The sequence below is a fragment of the Glossina fuscipes genome, unplaced genomic scaffold (assembly GCF_014805625.2).
Source record: "Glossina fuscipes isolate IAEA_lab_2018 unplaced genomic scaffold, Yale_Gfus_2 1, whole genome shotgun sequence".
Classification (NCBI taxonomy): Eukaryota; Metazoa; Arthropoda; class Insecta; order Diptera; family Glossinidae; genus Glossina; species Glossina fuscipes.
Genome location: NW_023998415.1, coordinates 31659253 through 31678793, shown reverse-complemented (window position 1 = coordinate 31678793; position 19541 = coordinate 31659253). Strand labels below are relative to the sequence as shown.

The 19541-nt window shown below is 32.7% G+C and overlaps 1 protein-coding gene across 1 annotated transcript in view; it reads left to right on the top strand.

Annotated features, from left to right (window-relative positions):
* The first annotated feature begins 8591 nt into the window (after window positions 1-8591).
* Window positions 8592-19541, top strand: part of LOC119632152 (cysteine-rich motor neuron 1 protein) — a 48015-nt gene continuing 37065 nt past the window's right edge. Inside the window, exons 1-2 of the mRNA XM_038024930.1 lie at window positions 8592-9028; window positions 9144-9274. Of these exons, the coding sequence (XP_037880858.1) occupies window positions 8832-9028; window positions 9144-9274 (328 nt within the window). The 5' untranslated portion in view covers window positions 8592-8831. The remainder of the gene's footprint in view (window positions 9029-9143; window positions 9275-19541) is intronic.

Sequence of the window (19541 nt, the reverse complement as noted above, 5' to 3'; positions counted from 1 at the left end):
GTCCCTTTATTTGATGCCCATATCAACGGTAGTGCAACGAAAAAATTGATCCACTACCTCGTGACGTCCATCATCATTAATCTGGAATCAACACAGTTAGTTTGTCGCTTTCCACTCTCCAAGTCCCGTTATTTGATACCCATATCGGTGGTATTATTAAGAAAAAGCTAATCTGTCAGATCGTTGTGACCACCATATTTATTTTAGAATTGACGCATTTCTAGGCACGTACTATGTCTTCATTTGAGGAATGTACAAAATAGTTTGAAATATTTTGTCCCGTTTGTTTGGTCCATTTTCAATAGGGACCTAATAGAAAAACTTCCAATGTTTCTACCAAATTTGAAGACGATATCGTAATTTTTCACAACCAGGAGAATGTCAACAGCACACGCCACACAGGCACACAAGTAAAAACGGGTTAACTATTTTAGAATTTCATGCTGATCCAAAATATGTATATACTTTATAGGGTCTCGGAAGCTTCTTTTTGCGTTTAGCACACATTGTGACAAAATGTACAGTACAAGCTCCATTCTTCAGTGATGGGTATATGTAATAATGATAGAAATATGTATGTGTTCGCATAGTTTCAGTCGCATAGCATTTCACAAGAAACTTTAACAAACGCATGTCTCTTGGAATTGGGGCGCAAAACGTTCGGATCTTTTCGAAGAATAAAAGACAAAAATTTGTGTAATTACAAGAAAGGAAAGGTTTACGCATAACTACGTTAACATTCCATTTGAAATAGTGAAAAAACATTGTTTGCTATTCCCAAATACGTTTTGATTGATTCCAGAGAAATGCTGACATGCCTGAAAGTACTAAAAATCAAATATATTTATACGTATTTGCAACACAACCAGAACAGAACCCATATCCCATTCGTGTGTGTATTAAAATCACTATTATCGGGAAAACTGAACTGAGATTTCGAAAATTTTTCACTTTTACTTCCATTATTTCAACACATTCACATTAAGCTATAAAACGATAATTCTTCACTTATAAACGCATAAAAAAAAATACAAAAAAAAACATTGATACACAATTTAGCAACAACTGCAACTAAAGGCATAGAAAGTGAAAAGTTTTCTCGGGAATTGTACGGTGGATGGAAAAACTTCTTTTAAAAACTCTTAAGAGGACTTGTGCAAATAGTTGGTGTTGCGGAATAAAGTTGTCTTTTTTGTTTATCAAGGGCATAATCGTGAGCTGCTCACCCCTTTTCTCGCACCGAGTCTTTTTCTTTTTTTTTTTTTTTGATAAATATTTATAAGAAGCTTTTAGATAACTATTCTCCAAAGATTTTGAGTTACAGTCTTTTTCTTATAATGGTATGGGTAGCAGCGGACGCTCCACTTCGAATTATGAACCTGCCGTAAATATGTCGACTAGCAATATATAGCGCTCTACAAGTTTTCTGACCTATTAAAAAATTATCTTTTTTTTTTCTGGAAATTCGACTTTTTTTCATTAAGATGCTCTCCTTCAAGATAATATTCATTCAGTCCAACGTTGTATGACTTTTGTAAAACGATTTGCCTCTGCTCTCGAAACAAGCCTCAGTTTCGGCCACGATTACCTCAGGTTAAGCAAAACCACTTTTCGTAGAGCATCTCTTTGGTATCTGGGGACCAGATATGCTGAATAAAATAGGTGGGGAAGCAATTGCAATCATAATTCATTCAATTCATACCATCGTTTTTATTGACTTGTAACACCGAGCATTGCTTCGGTGAAGGAATACTTTTTCTTGGCTGCTTTGGTTGGTGCAATCTCTTTGCTCTCTAAGGTCTGTTCTAAGCAATCTTCTTGCCGCAAAAATTAAGCTATCGACATCAAGTTTGGCAGAATCGTTACAAGCTCTTGCACGCAGATTGGCATTGAAAATGGGTCAAACATGTTGAAGGGCAGTTCTCTGCTTTTCAAAGGGAATAAAAAATTGGTAAGGTGCACCAGATAAATCGACAAAAATTGAAATGTATATTCAACTTGTGATGGTGTAATACCTCTAAAAATAATTGAAAAAATCTACCACGCCTACTCAATTTTATACTGTGTCATAATTTCATTGTTTTTTTCAATACCTTTATAACGTCCAGAAGAAAACTCCATAAAGCGTATAAATTCTTGGCGATTTTCAAGTTCGGAATGCACTTACGCAGGTCCGTCCGCTTATCTGTCCATGTGTCCATCTATGCAGCTGGATAGTGCTTGTCGTAAAAATTCTCCAGTTCGTAAAAATGAACATATCGCAGGTAAACTTGTAAAAGAATTTGAAAAAGGAGTCAAAATTTTCAAAGAGCACGCCTACAATACACCCGCATGCATTTCCACTTTTATTTTAAAAATAGAGAAATCAGTCACATCCACCCATTAGTACAAAGTATGAACACTTATTTCTTTTCCTTGTTTTTTTAAGATCACAGTGACGGGTATAAAAAAATCATTCACGATTGAATATAATTTTCTTACTTGTTAATAAATGATCTTGAATTTTGAAATAAATATATATTCAACGATAGGGATTATAAGAAAATGCAAACATAGTTCTGCTAACTGAGAGCTATTTTGCCTAAATGACAACAATTTCCTTCTGTAACAAGCAGAACGATAAAGAAGATGAAGAAGGAAAAACAAAAATTCCATTTTACCTACGCTCACACACCTACACATTATTTTTATTGCTAAGTTAGGGGGTTGGCAATATCGTATCGATGCTTTGTTTAATCTAAATTCGTTTCATCAGTTTCGTTTGCCGATAGTAGGAGTCATGTTAGTTTCATTTATAACAAAATTGGAATCAGTTGGTCTTTAGTCCGGAGTTCGACTTAATGCATATCCAACTGAATCCATATTTATTGAACGAGAAAGTGATTTGAAGAAAGTTTAATATATATATAGACCAAATGGAAATATTTACGCCATTGAATTGAAGCAACCTGTCGAAGACGTTTTCTTTGATATACGGACCAAACCAATTTGCTTATTGAGAATAGGCCAGACCTAGTTAAGCATTTGAATTATACGCGTGCGATAAATTGCGTTACACATTTCATTACCAGTTAAGCAACGTTGCTAACCTTTGCTGCTATGTTGGGCATTAACCATGATCTGTAATCATGTTCTTATTTCTACGGTTAAGAATTTGCAGTTCTATGTTTCCGAAAGAATAATAGGTTAAAACAAGCAACAAGTTGGGTATACGCACTTTATATGATGCACATATTCCCGTCCCTGATTCGACCGCCATGTTATTAGCTTGGTCGCAGCTATGGACAATGCATAGTAGGTCTGATACGCGATTAGGGTTGCATTGATTGATTTTTTTTTAATCAAAATTCCGTTACGCCTAATGTAATAAGCAAAAGTGTAATGTGGTAAAAGTGATCGGCTTTTATCACTGTGAGCAGATGACTTAGATATAAATGCCGATAATGCGGAATTCATAAAAATATTGCCTACAATCATTGATTTATTAGGTTCTCTCTTCAAATGTTTCACAATTTCAATGCATTCATCTCCCGTTATACCAATGAATTGGGTATTTGTTCATCAGTATATTATCAATAAAATCACATACAATGAGCTGCGTGGACGTTTATCCTAAATTTCCCAAGATATTATTACTCTCTGAAATTTCTCAGATTATTACTCGTATTATATATATTCTCTGATTATTGAAAATTAACTAAGTCTGTACGCTTGTTACAAAAGAATGTAGAATATCGTTCAATTGCTATTTTACCTCCTCCATCTAAAGTCTTCGAAAAATTGATACACTATCAGATTTGTAATATTATTCGCATAAATTCTTTATTATTCTATTGTCATTCGCGCAGCGTTTTCCCTGATGTCATTTATGTTAAGTGGTATTATTCGCTGAGGACCGCTTTAATATTAAGATTGTACAATTTCCGTGTTGTAAATTAAGAAACTCCTCTTAATCCTTTCTTTGATAATATTTCGCAATCTTCGCTGAGTTCCTGGATCAGAGACATGTGTTCATAAGAGACGAAACACGATCCAGTTACTTTAGAATTCTGCTTGTGGTTATGTAATTATGACCACACACAATATATATATATATATATATATACTATTAATGAAATATTAAAATGTTATTGCCTTTGCTTAATCTAGGTCAGTAAAAATACACACACGTGTTTATGCAAAATATGCATTAACTATAGTCAAGTGTTAATGGACTGTATTAAAACTGCACAAATTTTCCAAGTTATGCATAGTGTCGGTATCCCAAAAAAGGCGAGGAGTGCCGCAGGGGTATACTATTGAATTGAATTGTTATTTTCATTGTACAGCAAGGACTATTCAAACCGCTTCAAATGGCGTCATATATCATTATATATATGCCCGACGACATAGCAGTTGTTTTGTGAGAATGCTGATCTTGAAAGCGTCGCTAGGCAGGTTATAATAAATAATCAATCGTTAAATCGACAAAGAATTAAATTTGTTGCTATCTATAAGCGGGCAGTCTTGCCAATTCAGTAGTCAATGCCAATTTAATAAGGTCTCGAGTTGAAAGAGTAGAGACGGTATAGCCAATGATTTATCACAATAAGCATTTGCTAGCTAAAGTGTAACTAGTCTCAATGCTTTTGTATGGATGCGAGTTATACGCAAATTGCGGCCACTTACCCAAGCACGGACCCAATATAATTATAATATTGTCCATTACATGTATTGCATGAAAAGATATGGATTTACGCATATCACTTACTTCACGTGTTTTTAACGCTTCATTAGAGTGCCTGACATTGTATCTGCCTCAAAATGTAGTCACACATTGAGAACTCAGCTCCCTTTCTCATGCTCTTCAATGTACGCGATCACAGATCAGAACAGTACGATACTCTTCACTCATATCTAAGACTCAATTATTATTATTTTTATTTCATTTATAATCTTTTCTCCTTTCCTTGGTTTTTGTTTTGTTTTTTACTTTTTTAATTTATTTAACTTTAATTAAGTAATATTCGTCTCATTTAATTATTCCATTTTTAGTTCTTATCCTTTATAATTTCATTGTATGGTCCTCTCTATTCCTTACTGTTTTCGTTCTTTAATTTATTTATATTTAGTTAAATAAATTCATTTATGTCATGATATTATCGTACATAGCAACTAACCCATTACTTAATATGTCTTAAGCTGATGCAATGGCTTATATGAGAAATAATCAAATACTAAAAAGAAAGAGTGTTGAGTTAATTAAATGCTTATAAAAATATATAATAGGTACATATTTATATATATATATATATATATATATATAATATATTAATATATAATTATATAATTAGAAATGCATATGTACAAAATTGAGTTTAGTATGCATGCGCATGTACACATGAGTGAATGCATGTATCAGAAATGGCACTTGTATATAAAATTAATGTATATTTAAATAATTGTTATTATGCTTAGTAGTTTCAATTCACAATTTTATAATGATTGCAAAGCATAGAAAACAGATTTGTAATAGTGTTTAAGATCGACTATAAAAATACAGTGAAAATTATTTACCTAATTATATAAATATCGCTCATAATCGCTTTTATTGAGATTTCTGGAAACAAGACATGCTTTCAAGAATAATATGAGGAAAATCTTAAAAAAAAAAAAAAAAAAAAAAAAACATCTAACAGGACTATAGTCGAGGAAGACCCTTCACTTTCGATCATTCATTCATTTTTGCGATCATTTTTGTTATATATCAAGTGGAATTGAAACGATAGATCTACACGGTCCAAGAAAGAAATAATAAAAAATATGGCTTTTTAACGTATGAAGATTAAGTTTCGGGGCCAAAACGCGTCAGTGCGTCAAATTTCATCGAGATTTTTCAAAACTTGTGGCCTGTCATTACAGGGACAGTCGACTGCAGTTGGATCGGTATAATGAAATGAGGGTCTATCTCAAGTTCTTGTGCGTTTTATTTGCATGCGTTACAAATTTACACCACACACACAAGTGGTATAAATTATAAGAATCCAAATAATTTAAAAAAAATGTTAATAAAAGCCAACACTTTTAAAACTTGTCACTGTGATCGACAATACCTCTCACTTTTCTGGGTCAAATGTCAATTTTTGGACATTTTCTAATTCTAAATTTCTAATCCGCAATTTGATAGCAGATACTTCAAATCAACAGAAAAATAATTTTGTTGTTGTACCGTTACACGTCATCCAAGTCGTCCAATTTACAATTGTCTGATGCATCTGCCACCAGTATTATGTCCGTTGCCTTTTAGTGCGTATTTCCATGGTGCGATTTAGTAGACAAAAAAAAAAAAAAAAAAGGTGTAAATAGAAAAGAAAAGTAAGTAAGTACATCAATGTTGTAACACAAAACATATAAAACTTAATTGCTACCAGAAATAAAATCTCTTTTCCCACAAGCCTTTTAAATTCTTGGAATGGAAAGGATAATTTTTGGTTTAAGATTGTTAACGATAAGATCGCAAATATCGAAATTAGTTTAAAGCGTATAACTCCTGGTTATGTTTATTTCGATTTGCGAGAGAACATCGTTTCTGATATATGCAAAAGTCGGCCATTCTCCATAAAGAATTGAATTTAAATTCAAGCAAAGCTTAATAAACGTCTGATATTTGAAAATGTTTATATATTTTATATATAATATATATATGGATTTTGCAAAGTTACATTTTTAAATTCAAATTTAATGAAAAAAAATTTTATTTTGAATTTTTTTGGAATTTTTTTTTTAAATGTTTATTTATTTTTTTTTTTCTCTTTTTTCTTTTTACTAAAAATATAAATTTTACTCAAAGAATTTGTTACTTTAGTATTTCATACTTGTGGCCACGAAAAGTGGGGTGTACTGGTGTTTATAAGATTCTTATGCAATATGCAGTGACAACAACACCTTCAATAGAAAACTGGCCTCGCCAGAAAGGCAAGCGCATTTTCACGAATTTCGAACGTTCTCCTCTTCACCGTATTTCACTATTTTTTTTATTTACTTTTTTTTTCAGCGAAGCCGTAATACTAATACAGAAAAGAACAGTAATAATAACTCACAGTTTTTAACTTAAAGTCCTGATTTTCTGTTGCTCAACTATCTAAAGTATTATATTTTAATTTTCTTCTCTTTTCCTTTCCTTTCGTTTATAAGCTTTGCTTCCTATTTCAGGAGGTCACAAGACATGACAGTATGAAAAAAGGTATCGTAAATTTAACAATAAACAAACAAAATATTATATAGAGAAAGAAAAAAATTTAAAAATACATAATGGACAGAAAAGAAGAGGAAAAGAAGTAAATTTTCTCGTAACACGGATCAAATTCATTATGGACTTTTTAGTAAATAGTGAATGCGAATGCACGAATGCGTGAGACGACCGTTGAGTAAAACATGAAATTATATGAAATAGTTTGCTATGAGTTTCATAGCATATTTCATAGTCATCCATAAAGTGTTTCGCCCCTAAAATCATTGCTCAGATATGGCGCGACTTGGTTTCAATTTCATTCTGGCCATTGTATGTCCTTTATATTCCTCTCCCCTTTAGTAAAAATTATCTTCATCAATTATCACTTATTATACCATCGCCATAATAAACGGGCAAATGTGAACGCTGACAAAAAGTTTGCAAAACATATGACGTACATGCGACATACATCATGAATATGAAATAACATTTTTAGGATACTTATACATGTTGCTTGGCCCTCGTAAAAGAGAATTAAGGAAAATGAAATTCTAATGAAGAAGAGTTTTTTTTTTTGTTTGTTTTTCTTAAAAAGCCATTAAATCGATAGAAAAGAGACAAGTCAATGGAACGGAAATAAGATGTAGGAAGGAGTTTAGGCAAATGTTTTATGTTTGTGTAGAAAGCTATAAATTCTGAAAATGAATTGAGATTAAATGGTTAAACTCGTTATAAGTGATTAAGGAACAATTTTATGCTATTTGCTATTGTCGCTGTGTGTTAAAGTCACCTACCCAAAGGCAGAAGGTTTCTTTAATCTGTTCACCGCGCACATTTTCACTGCCGTCTTAAACATCAATTGTATAATTACTGAAGAGTAAGACCGAAGAATTGGTTGATATTGTACTAGTACTAGAATCTCTTTCTTCGTTATTTGCTTACAGCGGGACTTTGGTACCAATGTATAAAATCTATAAATTTTGTATCTAAGTAAGTGCTCTTACAAACTAACAAACTAACAATTAACGTAAAAAACAAACAAACAGACATACCATAACCAAACAGTGTAAAAAAACCTAAAGAGGGATAAAACTATCGAAGGATTTGTGTATCCGGTCTTAATAGACCTCTAATGAGTATATAAAAATATATGCGAAATATATACATGTATATACAAAGGGTATATGAATGAGCAAATATTTCTTGATGGCAAACTCTGTTTTATATAACATTACCCTTTATTTACGTATACATAATGCTTATTTATTCCGCTCTTTAAAAAAAAAAAAAAATAAAAATAAAAAAATAAAAAAAAAAATAAAACATTTTTCATGAATATATTGTAGAAAAACATTACATTTGGATTGCTTTTTTCTTTACAGTACGAAAAATATCATAAAAATGCATAAACCAAGCGGACGGCTATGGCAAAACGAAACACATAAATTTCAGTTAAGATAAAAACTAGCAGAGGAACCATTTATCCCTTACTTCTTCCTGAAAGAAATAATCCCCAAAATAACGTTACGTTAAATTATAAAAACGACTGATTAAACCGGAGTGTCCGCAAAATAGATAAAGACACATCTTAAAGGGGATCGGCGGCAAGTCCACGAAGGAAATGTGCTCAAAAACTCAATTTTGTTTTCTAAACTTACGCACATATTTAATATATTTATGCTGTTATCTGTTAATTGTGGTGGCGGCTGGCAGCCGCACCGTAAACGGTCTAAAATGTTATTGCAATCCCAAAGAATGTGACGTCATACGTTCGTTGGACTGTCCAGGCAAGGGCATGATGCTTTGGGATCCTTGCAAGTACGTTAAATAAAATTTAGAATCAAAATATTAACAAAAACAACAACAACAACAACAACAACAAATTTCTTATTATTATTATTTTATCCAAATTTGTGTTTAATTTAATTTTAAGATGCTGCCGTATTTGCGCCAAAACTTTAGGCGAGACCTGTGGCGGACCGGGCGAATTTTCCGGACAATGTGAATCGCCCTTGCAGTGTGTCATAAAACTACCGATCTCTAATGGCCTGGGTGTATGCATGGGTAAGTTAGCCGCCGCTGAATATGAAAATATTTTAAAATGAAATCATAATATAAATAAAAGGGATAGAAGCAACGACAGGATAATAATGAAAATTTAAGTAAAAACTAAATAAAAAGTGAAAATCACTGAGGAAATTCCATACGTTCTAGCAGTTTCACTTCACTATGAGTTTTTTTTTTTTTATATTAAATATACGCGAAATCACGACGTTTAGATTGCACATAACCCCTATATATGTACTGTGTGTGGTTTCCATATACTTTAAAAAAAAACTAAAGGGGATATATGCCCAATTTTAAATGCTTCGCTGACGAGGATTAACCTAAAGGCCGATATCACAGATTTTTTGACAAAAAGACAGAATCGTCTCACTAAGAATTCATTGTCAATTAGACGATGAAATTCTTCAAGTTCAATATCAAAATTATTTCCAGCTCTGCGCTGTGTTGCCAAAGGAATTCTATTTAACATATCTTCCTAATAAAAAGGTATTGCTATTGATTTTATAAAATTTTTACCAACAATAGATCAATAAAAAAAAAGTGTTGTCGTTACTGAAAGCGGACTTCGGATGAGTTGAGACCGTTTACGCACTCCTTGAGTGTCCTTGCCCATTGGGACCAGTACAAATCAATATCTTTCAAAAGCATTCGACAATTTTAATATAATAAATGACATAAAGTTGAAATATTTGTAACAACGCGAATACTTTTTTCTCGTTTTTCTTTTTGCTGGTTATACTTTCATTATTTTTTTAAAAGAGTTTTACGACAGAAAACACAAAAAATTATTTATTATTATATTGTGCGCAAAATATTTATGCTATAAAGAAGAGCTTGGAACAATATGAGAGAACGACTTAAAAACCATAAACTTCAGGGCTAAGGTTTTTTTTATAGATTTATTTATTTATTTATTTTTTTTATTTTTTTTTATTATTTTTATTATTATGTTTTTTTTTTTTTAGTATGTATACCCTATCTATAGGTTTAATGCATTCGAATTCCCTACAATATTTTATAGCTTTAGAATTATAGGGAATATCTAGCTATCTATCTCATGTGGTATTGGAAATGTCTTTTATATATCAAAAGCAGGAGTATTGTGAAAATAACGTTCACATTAGTTTAAGGTTTGTATAAAATATTTGAAGGAATTGAAAAAATTTTAGAAAGAAAAAGAACAAAAATCGCACTTCTCCGCTATAGTTTAAGGTTTATTTAAAAATAAGAAAATTTTTTTATATGTTTTAGCAAAAGGCGAAATATGTTGTAGTTTCTAAACAGAATAATCTAAAATTTGATTTGTAAAGTTCTTCCCAGTTATTTAATATATACGTATATATATAAATAAGCGACATAACATCCATTCATCTGTACGTGGACTTGTGTATCTATTCTTTCGACTGTTCGAAGCCAGGAAAGAGAATGAATCGGGAGCAGTATGTTTTTTAAAGAACACTTCTTTTTGGAACAGCCGCACTACTATAATGGTCTTATAGCATCGTGGACCTAACAAGTATTAACAAAATTGAGAGAATGACAATAACTAGGCTTTATGTATGTGAACATATACTTGATGAGATAGAGTTGGTTTACAAACCGGCCCTTTATAAGGAAAAACATAGTATTTATGTAGTTGTATGCTTTTTAAATTTCTGAGGTGTCACCACTACACGAATTAAGAGAGAGAGAGAGAGAGAGAGAGGGATGTCTCATCCACTCATCTTTCTCCTTCGGTTTTACCTTGACCTTGGGAGTGTTTGTGTGACGATGATTATCCGGGACTTGATGGTGTTCAGATAATCCTTACCTTGCCCAGGGGGGCAGAACTTACTTCTGTCAGCAATAGCGGCTCCCCATATATGGCGGGAATAGTCTGTTCCCTGCGCGGCGGTGGTTAACACTTCGACATTTCAAATTATCTCATATACTATTCGATTCGGCAATTAAACATTTCTGTACGAACGTTTACCCCTATGAGCCATCTTCCCCTCTGTCTCTTTATCTAGCCGTTCGTCGTGTGTGAGTGCCGTTGTCCATCTATCTAATTTTCTTTTCTTTTTTTTTTTTTTGTATTATTCTCGAAACAACAATCAAAAATAAATGCAATATGGCGAAAAAGTTGGGAAGATCTTAGGCATATTTCCGATTTCGTCTCAGGAATTAGGTTTGCCAAAATTGCAATAACGTAAACACTAAAAAAGGATTAGAAAGCCCGAAGAAGTTGAAGAAAACTTTTCATTTTTGCACATATGCACATCTCTACGTACTCCCGAACTTCTGACTGCGTTTGTGATTTGACTTTGGAATAACTGTGGCTGGGTAACTGTGGTTACTATCATAGCCAGTATTATAAAGGTATTGCTTAAGCCTTTTGAATCAGCGAAGCGCAAAAATTAAGGCGAAAAGAAAGAGAAAAAGAAGAAGCAACGAAATCATTTTTCATTATAACATTGCACTGAAAGTAGCTGGATAGGCAAAATTATACTCCAAGTTGTTAAAACATTCGCCAAATCTAATCAGTTTTGACATTGATCGGTTAGTAAATCACAAAACAATAAAAAAAAAATTTATTCGTTACAGAAATTTTTGGCCAAATGAAAATTATAATTAGTTTTTGCAACGAATTTTAAATTGCTCCATCCAGTGTTATGCAACATAATCAATATGTTTGAAACGCAATTTATTATTGCATTAAATCATTTTGGCATTCGAGCGACGATATGAAAACTACCATCTGTCAATAAACAGCTTCTCCTTTTGACTATTCATCTATTTTTCATTTTGTAACTTTCCGCCGCGTTCGAAACTGTGCTGTAGTTAGTTCGTTGTTAATCAAATATAGTGACGCAACAAACATCAAACAACGCAATAATAGAAATATTGCGCAACAAATATGTAACCGACCGCAGTTTGCTTTTTGTAAAAGAAAACTACTCGAATTTTCATTGTACAAATTTATTAATTAATTGCACATCTGCGAATCGTTTGCAAGTCTACTTTAACTTTTCTACATTCGCAATATATCTTAACTGAGTTACCTGCAACCTTAAATATTTTCATTTATAATTTTAATCAACTTACTTAATTTACAAAACAAATGAACAAATGAACGCTAACAACGCAACGCTAAGAAGATATTAGAATAAGCTTCAGTTGAACACAAAAAAAAAAAAAAACAAAAAAATAAAACGATTACAAAGTTTCTTTGGCAAACAGAAAAAGCTGTTGCACAGTTTAGTTTCTTTCATCGTTACTGTGAATTCGAATCTTCTTCCGAACAACAATTAAAAATGATACGAAATTTGACAAGTTCAATAGCGATTGTATATCGTCGGCATCGCTAGATATCTTTCCAGTAAATTACGTTTATTACGTGCAAAACTGCATTCTATTCATTTATTATTTTGCTGGCAAATGCCTACATAGAAATAAGAGCCAAGAACGAAAAGTAAAAGTAAAGTGAAAAAATTTATTCACAATTATGAATATTTGAAATTTTTATGATACAACAATATAGGCAAAGGTAAAGAAAATTATATGAACAGTCAGCGAATCAGTCAGTCAGTCAGAGCATCAGTCAGTCCGTGTCAATGGGGAATGCTAGAGAAACATGATAATTGATTTTTTGTGGCAAGAATTAGATGATTACGAGTTGGACGCTATATTCAATTCGAATAAAACGATGCACTTGCCACACATTTCATGACAAAATCAATTTACTGCCATTCTTACCACATAAGTCGTGTGATGTAAACCCACCCAAATACTCAATGATTTCATTTGTTATAGAAATTCAGAGTCCTTCATAATGTACATGAAAGAAGATTTAAGTGTAAGAATGGGATGAATCTTCATCTGAAGTAAATATTGAACAAATCGATATTGGAAACGTTGGTATCAAAAATAGAAATCGAATCGATTAAAGGACATGCCTACAGTGTACAATTAGAGCAGAGAGGTAAATGATGAAAACTTTCACGTGCATATGTTCGACAGAAATGAAAGAATGATGAGAAGCCACTCGCATACAATATTAAAGACTATGAAAATTTAAATTTTATTTATTTATTTTTTTTTTTTTTTTTGGTCTTTTTCATGATACAAGTGCTGGGTATAAAGGATTCGATCGCAGCCGAATATGATTTTCTTGCTTTTGTGTGTGTGTTTTTTTTTATTATTTTTTTTTTTTTACTTGTTTTTATTTATATATTTTCTTGTGCAATGTTAGCAAAGAAAATAACATAAAGCTTTTTATTGTTGCTGTTGTGTTCATTTGAGGAATAACTTTTCAAATTAAATATACAGGCAGGTATCCGTATAAACTTTAGAAATATACAAGTATACTTTAGTTATACATGTGCATAGTCTGCATCAAGAAAATGCTTGTTTATTACAAATCCAATAAAAAAATAAAAAAAGTAAGAAAATTATAGTCACATAAAATTATTATTATTATTATTAGTATGCATCTGTTGTAGCTTATGGGGGGATATTAAGTAAAAAACCCGGAAAAATATGGTTTCAGAGTTTCAGTTCATGTTACGCGTCTCTGTTGATTGATTTGTTCCATTTCCGATATTCATTGGCTGGCAAGGACTTTCAAAGGTCATCAAATCATAAATTGAAGCTCAGATATTCGTTTTTGCCACCGCCGGGAATGTCTATCAAGAATTTTGGACAGACAAACAAACGAACGAAGATGAATATGCTTTTGTCGATTCAGATCTCGGTATACATTCTGATAGATTCACTGGGTTTCAAGCGTCGCAAACATTTTGACAAAATACACATGCCAACCAGTTTTCGGTGGCAAGTAAACTAGCAGCAGGCTTTTTCAAACGTATTAAGCAAATTTTTTTCATAAAAACTATTTTATCTCATCTATTGATTTTTGAAGGCAATCTGAGTTGAACTTAATTTGCAACTATCGATTCCAAGTTATGGTATTAATGTTGAATATTTATTTAAAACGAAATGAAATTTTTTATAACATTTTTGATGAGTTAATGGTAAGAAAAACATTCTATTTAATAGTAAATATGATCTTTGTCTGAAATAGCAATGATGCGCTTAGAGGTTTTTACAGCAGTGTAAGATACACTCCATCCGAACCGATATTGGCATCAGTTTCAATGCCTTTATTTCACCAAGATTACATTATAAATCAGATACGTGACTGAGAATTTCTTGGTCTTTCATAGAGACACTTGGTACCGCATACTGAAGGGCTCAGAGTGTGTGTGTCCAACACCCTCTGCGGTGTGTTTAGGCGTCGGTAGCTCCATGGAACGCCATGCAAAGGCATAGAAGAGATCTATTTATTAACTAAACCATTCAGCTTTTTCTCATACTAACGTCGCTCATACGCGATGCGAAACACTATCGCAAATACTGCTTCTTCAGTCCTGCCTTTTAGAAAAACCTACATGCAGTAGTCTTTCTCACCTTCGTAGATATTCTGAGTTTTAAGTGGAACGTATAAAAACTTCATCTTCTCTCCTACGGATACGCGGCAGAGCTCCTCAAGCAGAGCTCAATTAAGTAATAATAACTTTTTCTAAGTAAATTTTTTCATGCAAAAAGCAGACATTTAACGACTTATGATGGGGTAAAGAATACTTTACGTTACTTAACATATTTTTAATGTCCATATGTCTATACGAACGACATGCAATTATTGGCTCACTAATACTATTGCCCGCAATTGAGAATTCTTAAGCATGAATTGTTTAAAGGGAACTAAACGCAGCGAAATTCCGCACCATTTTTCTTAATATCAATTCCTTTCATTATTATTTCACTTTGGACGATTTTCCTGTTACACTTCGGTTTCGCGGCTCTCTTTGGCTAACGGAAAATACAACTGAAAGAATGCCTGTGTCATGCATCGCGTCTTTATACTTGTTTCCATCATCGGTATACCGTTACAATGTGTGCATTGCTTACGATTGCGTTTATACTTATGAAGTGCATCATGTATATGCGTAGATTGTTCCATTGGTATGCGATTTATTACAATCAATGTATGGGTATTGGTATGTGAATGTTTTCATGCGTGATAAGAATAACATGGAAATATGTTTGCGCTTATTTCTTATCTTATGGATATACGTAGATCATTTCTTCTCTTCTTCATGCTTGACCTTTATCTATACGTACATATATGTGAATAATAAAAATAATATACATATATATATATATGCATGTATAGATAGCAAAAACTACGAGCAAAAACTTATGCGTATAAGTGAACGTAAGTATGCGTTCATGTAAGAAGTAAGCGCAGGAACCTGTTTAACAAGATCAATGTGTGTGTGTGTGTGTGTGTGTGTGTAAAATCGTTTAAATGTTCGCGGTAGATTTGCCTATGCAAAGCCATAGAGTTGTGTTTGAACAATGTTACCGTTAAGCTTTCCACCAGCGTTAAGTTAGTTTTACGTTAGCCATATTTGTCTCCATTTCGATTATCTATATGCACACACACGCATAGTTCAACAAAGGCAAGTCGTGTTTGGACTCGCGTCAACAGCAGTCGCTCAGCGCCCGTCAACAAACAACGTCACGAATGGCAGTGACAATACAAATTCTGTTATGCAAACACACAAACTTCACATGCGTTTGCATTTTTTTTTTTTTTTTTTTCGTCTTTAACGCTCGCAAAAAATGATTGCACAAAATAGGTTTCTAAGATTCGCAAACAGTAAGAAGGCAGTAGAAGCAAGTGGGGTCCAATGAATGTTGTGTTTACTAATCAAGAGAAAAAGTATGCATTGAAACGAACATACGGGTATACTAGCGAACAGACACAAGTGTATGCATTTTTTTATCTTTTACTAAAAAGATAAAATGTAATTGAAAAAGGAAAGAAAAGCACAGATAGACAGGCAAACTAACTAACTAAAGGAGTGAATGCTTCTTTTTATAATGCATATTAAGATACATGCTTCATTTCTTAGCTGCTAAGGTATTAGACCACTTGTAACGAGTCTTCTTGGGCAGGGTATACTCAGCCAATTCAGGACTCTTTTCTTGGGTTTCGGTTTTACGTTTTTATTTATTTAAATTGCAAGGAGATTATAGCATTTACGCGAATTTTAAGTGGCGTGGGAGGTAACCAGCATGGTGATCCGACTTTTCTTTAGCGTTCCTTGTAATACTTCGTATGGACTATGATTATCATCCACGTGTGCGTATCGCGAATTTCTGTTGGCTGCTACTGCACAACTGAAACGCTATTAATCTAATTATTTGCCTGCGACAAAGGTATACTTATGTTATTGTTTATTATTAGTAAGACGCGTTTCTTCTCTAAAATTCTATTCATTGCATAATTTGTGTTTTAAACACATTCTGAACGTTACATTCTTGTGCATCTATGCATATGGTTTTGTTATTTTCTATAATGACAGTTACAGTATATGCCTACACGTTTGTTAGTATTCTCTGAGTAGGGGTTTCGGCGTGCGTTGGTCCGTGAGCGTGTGGGGGTTTATGAATTTGCTTATAAAATCTACAACTCATCTACATTTAGTGAAAATTCTACATGGATAACAACATAAACTCATCAAAATATCATCAGCAACAAGCAATGTCATCATGATAAGCACGATATGTGGTTATGGTAACAAATATATATAATAACAACATGTACGAATACAATGTCAGGGATATGAAAGGGAAAATTATGAATAGCTTATTGTGAGCTCTACATACCCTCCACTTGAAAAACTCTTTAAACTTTCTTACTGAATGAAAGCAACCAAGTCTATCAGCCGAGTGCGGTTTGTGTTGAACACTGAAACGCTACAGCAAATTTTTTCTTTTCAACTTTGTTGTCGCGCATATTTGTGTATGGCTGCCGCCAAGAAGACACTTTACGCAACATGTAACCAAATCGACTCAGTCGACTCAGATTGTCTAAAATGGGTAAATTTGAAATTCATTGCATTTCAAAACTTAATGTTTCTTATATATATATATGTATATAGTGCGACACGATGTGACGTCATAATTTTTTACCCCTGTAATGTGGTATTGTTGCGTTGAAACACCCTTATCTGTATACTTAAAATATTAAAACATTAGCTTGTCCGTAACTGCAAAAGACCACTCGCAAAAAACATACATGCGCACACATATGCGCGCGTGTAAAGTGAAAAAAATTTTCTGTACAAATATTTAGCAGAATGCCATTACCTTATGTAACAACGACGGGCAAAGGTATATCTACGCATAATTTTATATAGATTAAAACGCAATATTTGCTCTTTAATTGTTTAATCTATGTAATCCATGGCTATATACCTTCAATAGATTGGATAGAAAACGTCCATTGGGAATAGGCCAACTTGCTTGCAAAAAATTTGCAATATTTGGTCGACACTTGAAGACGATAAGATCAAGAAAATAATACGCTGACGGACAGACGGCCATGCTTAGATGGATTCAAAGTTTGACGCCTGATCAACATTGTGTATACAGGACCTCTACAGTTTGTTTTCTGCAAGTTGCTGCAAATTTTTTTACAAATTGACTGCACGCCCATCGTTTAGTAGAATCGGAATATAGAATAAACTGGTGCCATAGTAATTTAATGCATAGACACAACCAAATCAGCCAAAGCATAAGTCAAATATTTTTCACAAAACTACCGCTACGTTTAAAAGAAGAACGCAGTATGTCTTATCAAACTTGAACACATGTAGCATCCTTGAAGGCTGATATGGCAGTCAATTTGTGGGAACATAACACCAATAGCTCTGAATGGCAGACTTTGAATAATTAGGAATAGAATCAATGTACTGGGGTCACAATTCCGACTTTCGATGTAATAAAAACCCGAAAGCACTTTTCAAAATTCATTTACTGTACATCACACAAAGCAGTACAAAAGTTTTGATTTTTTACCTTCCATCGTGGTATTTATTTCGGCATTTACAAATAGTTCCTTGAAAATGCAACCCATAGAAAATTTATTGCGATTCGAAAACAATCGAATGTGACGCCATGATACGAAACATTGCAATTGTGTCTCAAATAATTCTTTTCTCTTAATTTTGTCATCCGAATACTTTGTTCAAAAGCAATAGCAACAACGATGAATTCTACTATGATTAGCGATTTTGTTTTAGCCCGGGGCTTAGTCTAGTAAACATTGCATTAAAATCTAAAAAATACAACTGTCCGATGAGTAGCAACGAAACACATCTTTATTAATTAGAATGCTAAGCTTATAAAATTCTGTCGAGTTTTTAGAGAGTCCTTGAACAGAGTCTCCTCGTAGCATTTTATTTGCAATCAAGGGATGAATAATTTTCTATCTAAATCAAAAATTTTGACATTTTTACATGCGGAACACCTGAAATCGCGATAAAATCTGGTTCAATTATTGGTCGGTAAAATAACTTTTAGTTGATAAAAAAAAAAAAAAAAAACTTTCATTTAAACATTGGTCAATCCCCTTTAGCAGCAGTGTGTGCAAAATCGCGCTAATATCAATTCATACGTTTTTTTAAAAGTTGCGCCAACCGATTTCAAAAAAAAAGTTTCGAGAAAAACGCGATTAAAGTCTGTAGTAGTAGTAGTAGTAACAGATAAAATGGTACAAAAATATTCCAAGGCCTCGCTCTTCTACAGTTTTTCCCCATTGACTTGAAACTTTAAGGAAAGATTTTTGATATCTTAAACTTTTATAAATAAATTTTTATATTTTAAAATTTTATATATATATATATATATATATATATATGAAAAAAATGAGAAAATGTATTTTTTGAAATACTTTTCATTAAAAAAATTAAGGAATAATTATAAAAAGCTTTCTTCGCAAAATTTAATGAAGAATATGAGATCGGACCATTCCCTGTCGGAACGAGTCGCTTCTTCTGTCACCTTTACTGCATACATATCTGAGGTGTGAGGAAATCTTTCACAACGGAAACCTAAGAGCTTCTTGCGGCCCAAGTTACTGTCAAGTTAAATTATTAAAAAGAGAATCTTTAAAAGAAAAAAATGTTTCATAAGCAATTTTGAATCGTAATCTTGCGCTCTTGTATGGGAGACCTTATGCTTATATGTATATTCAATTCAATAGTATTCGATGTCAATTTAAGATGATCTCAAATATTGTTTTCAGCAAATGAAAGAATGTATCCCAGATTATGAAAACTATTTAAGTAGAAAGAGAAATAGAATTGAATTTTTGATACCTAAAAGTTATCTAAGCAACAGCAAGACGGACAATCCAATAATTTACATTAAA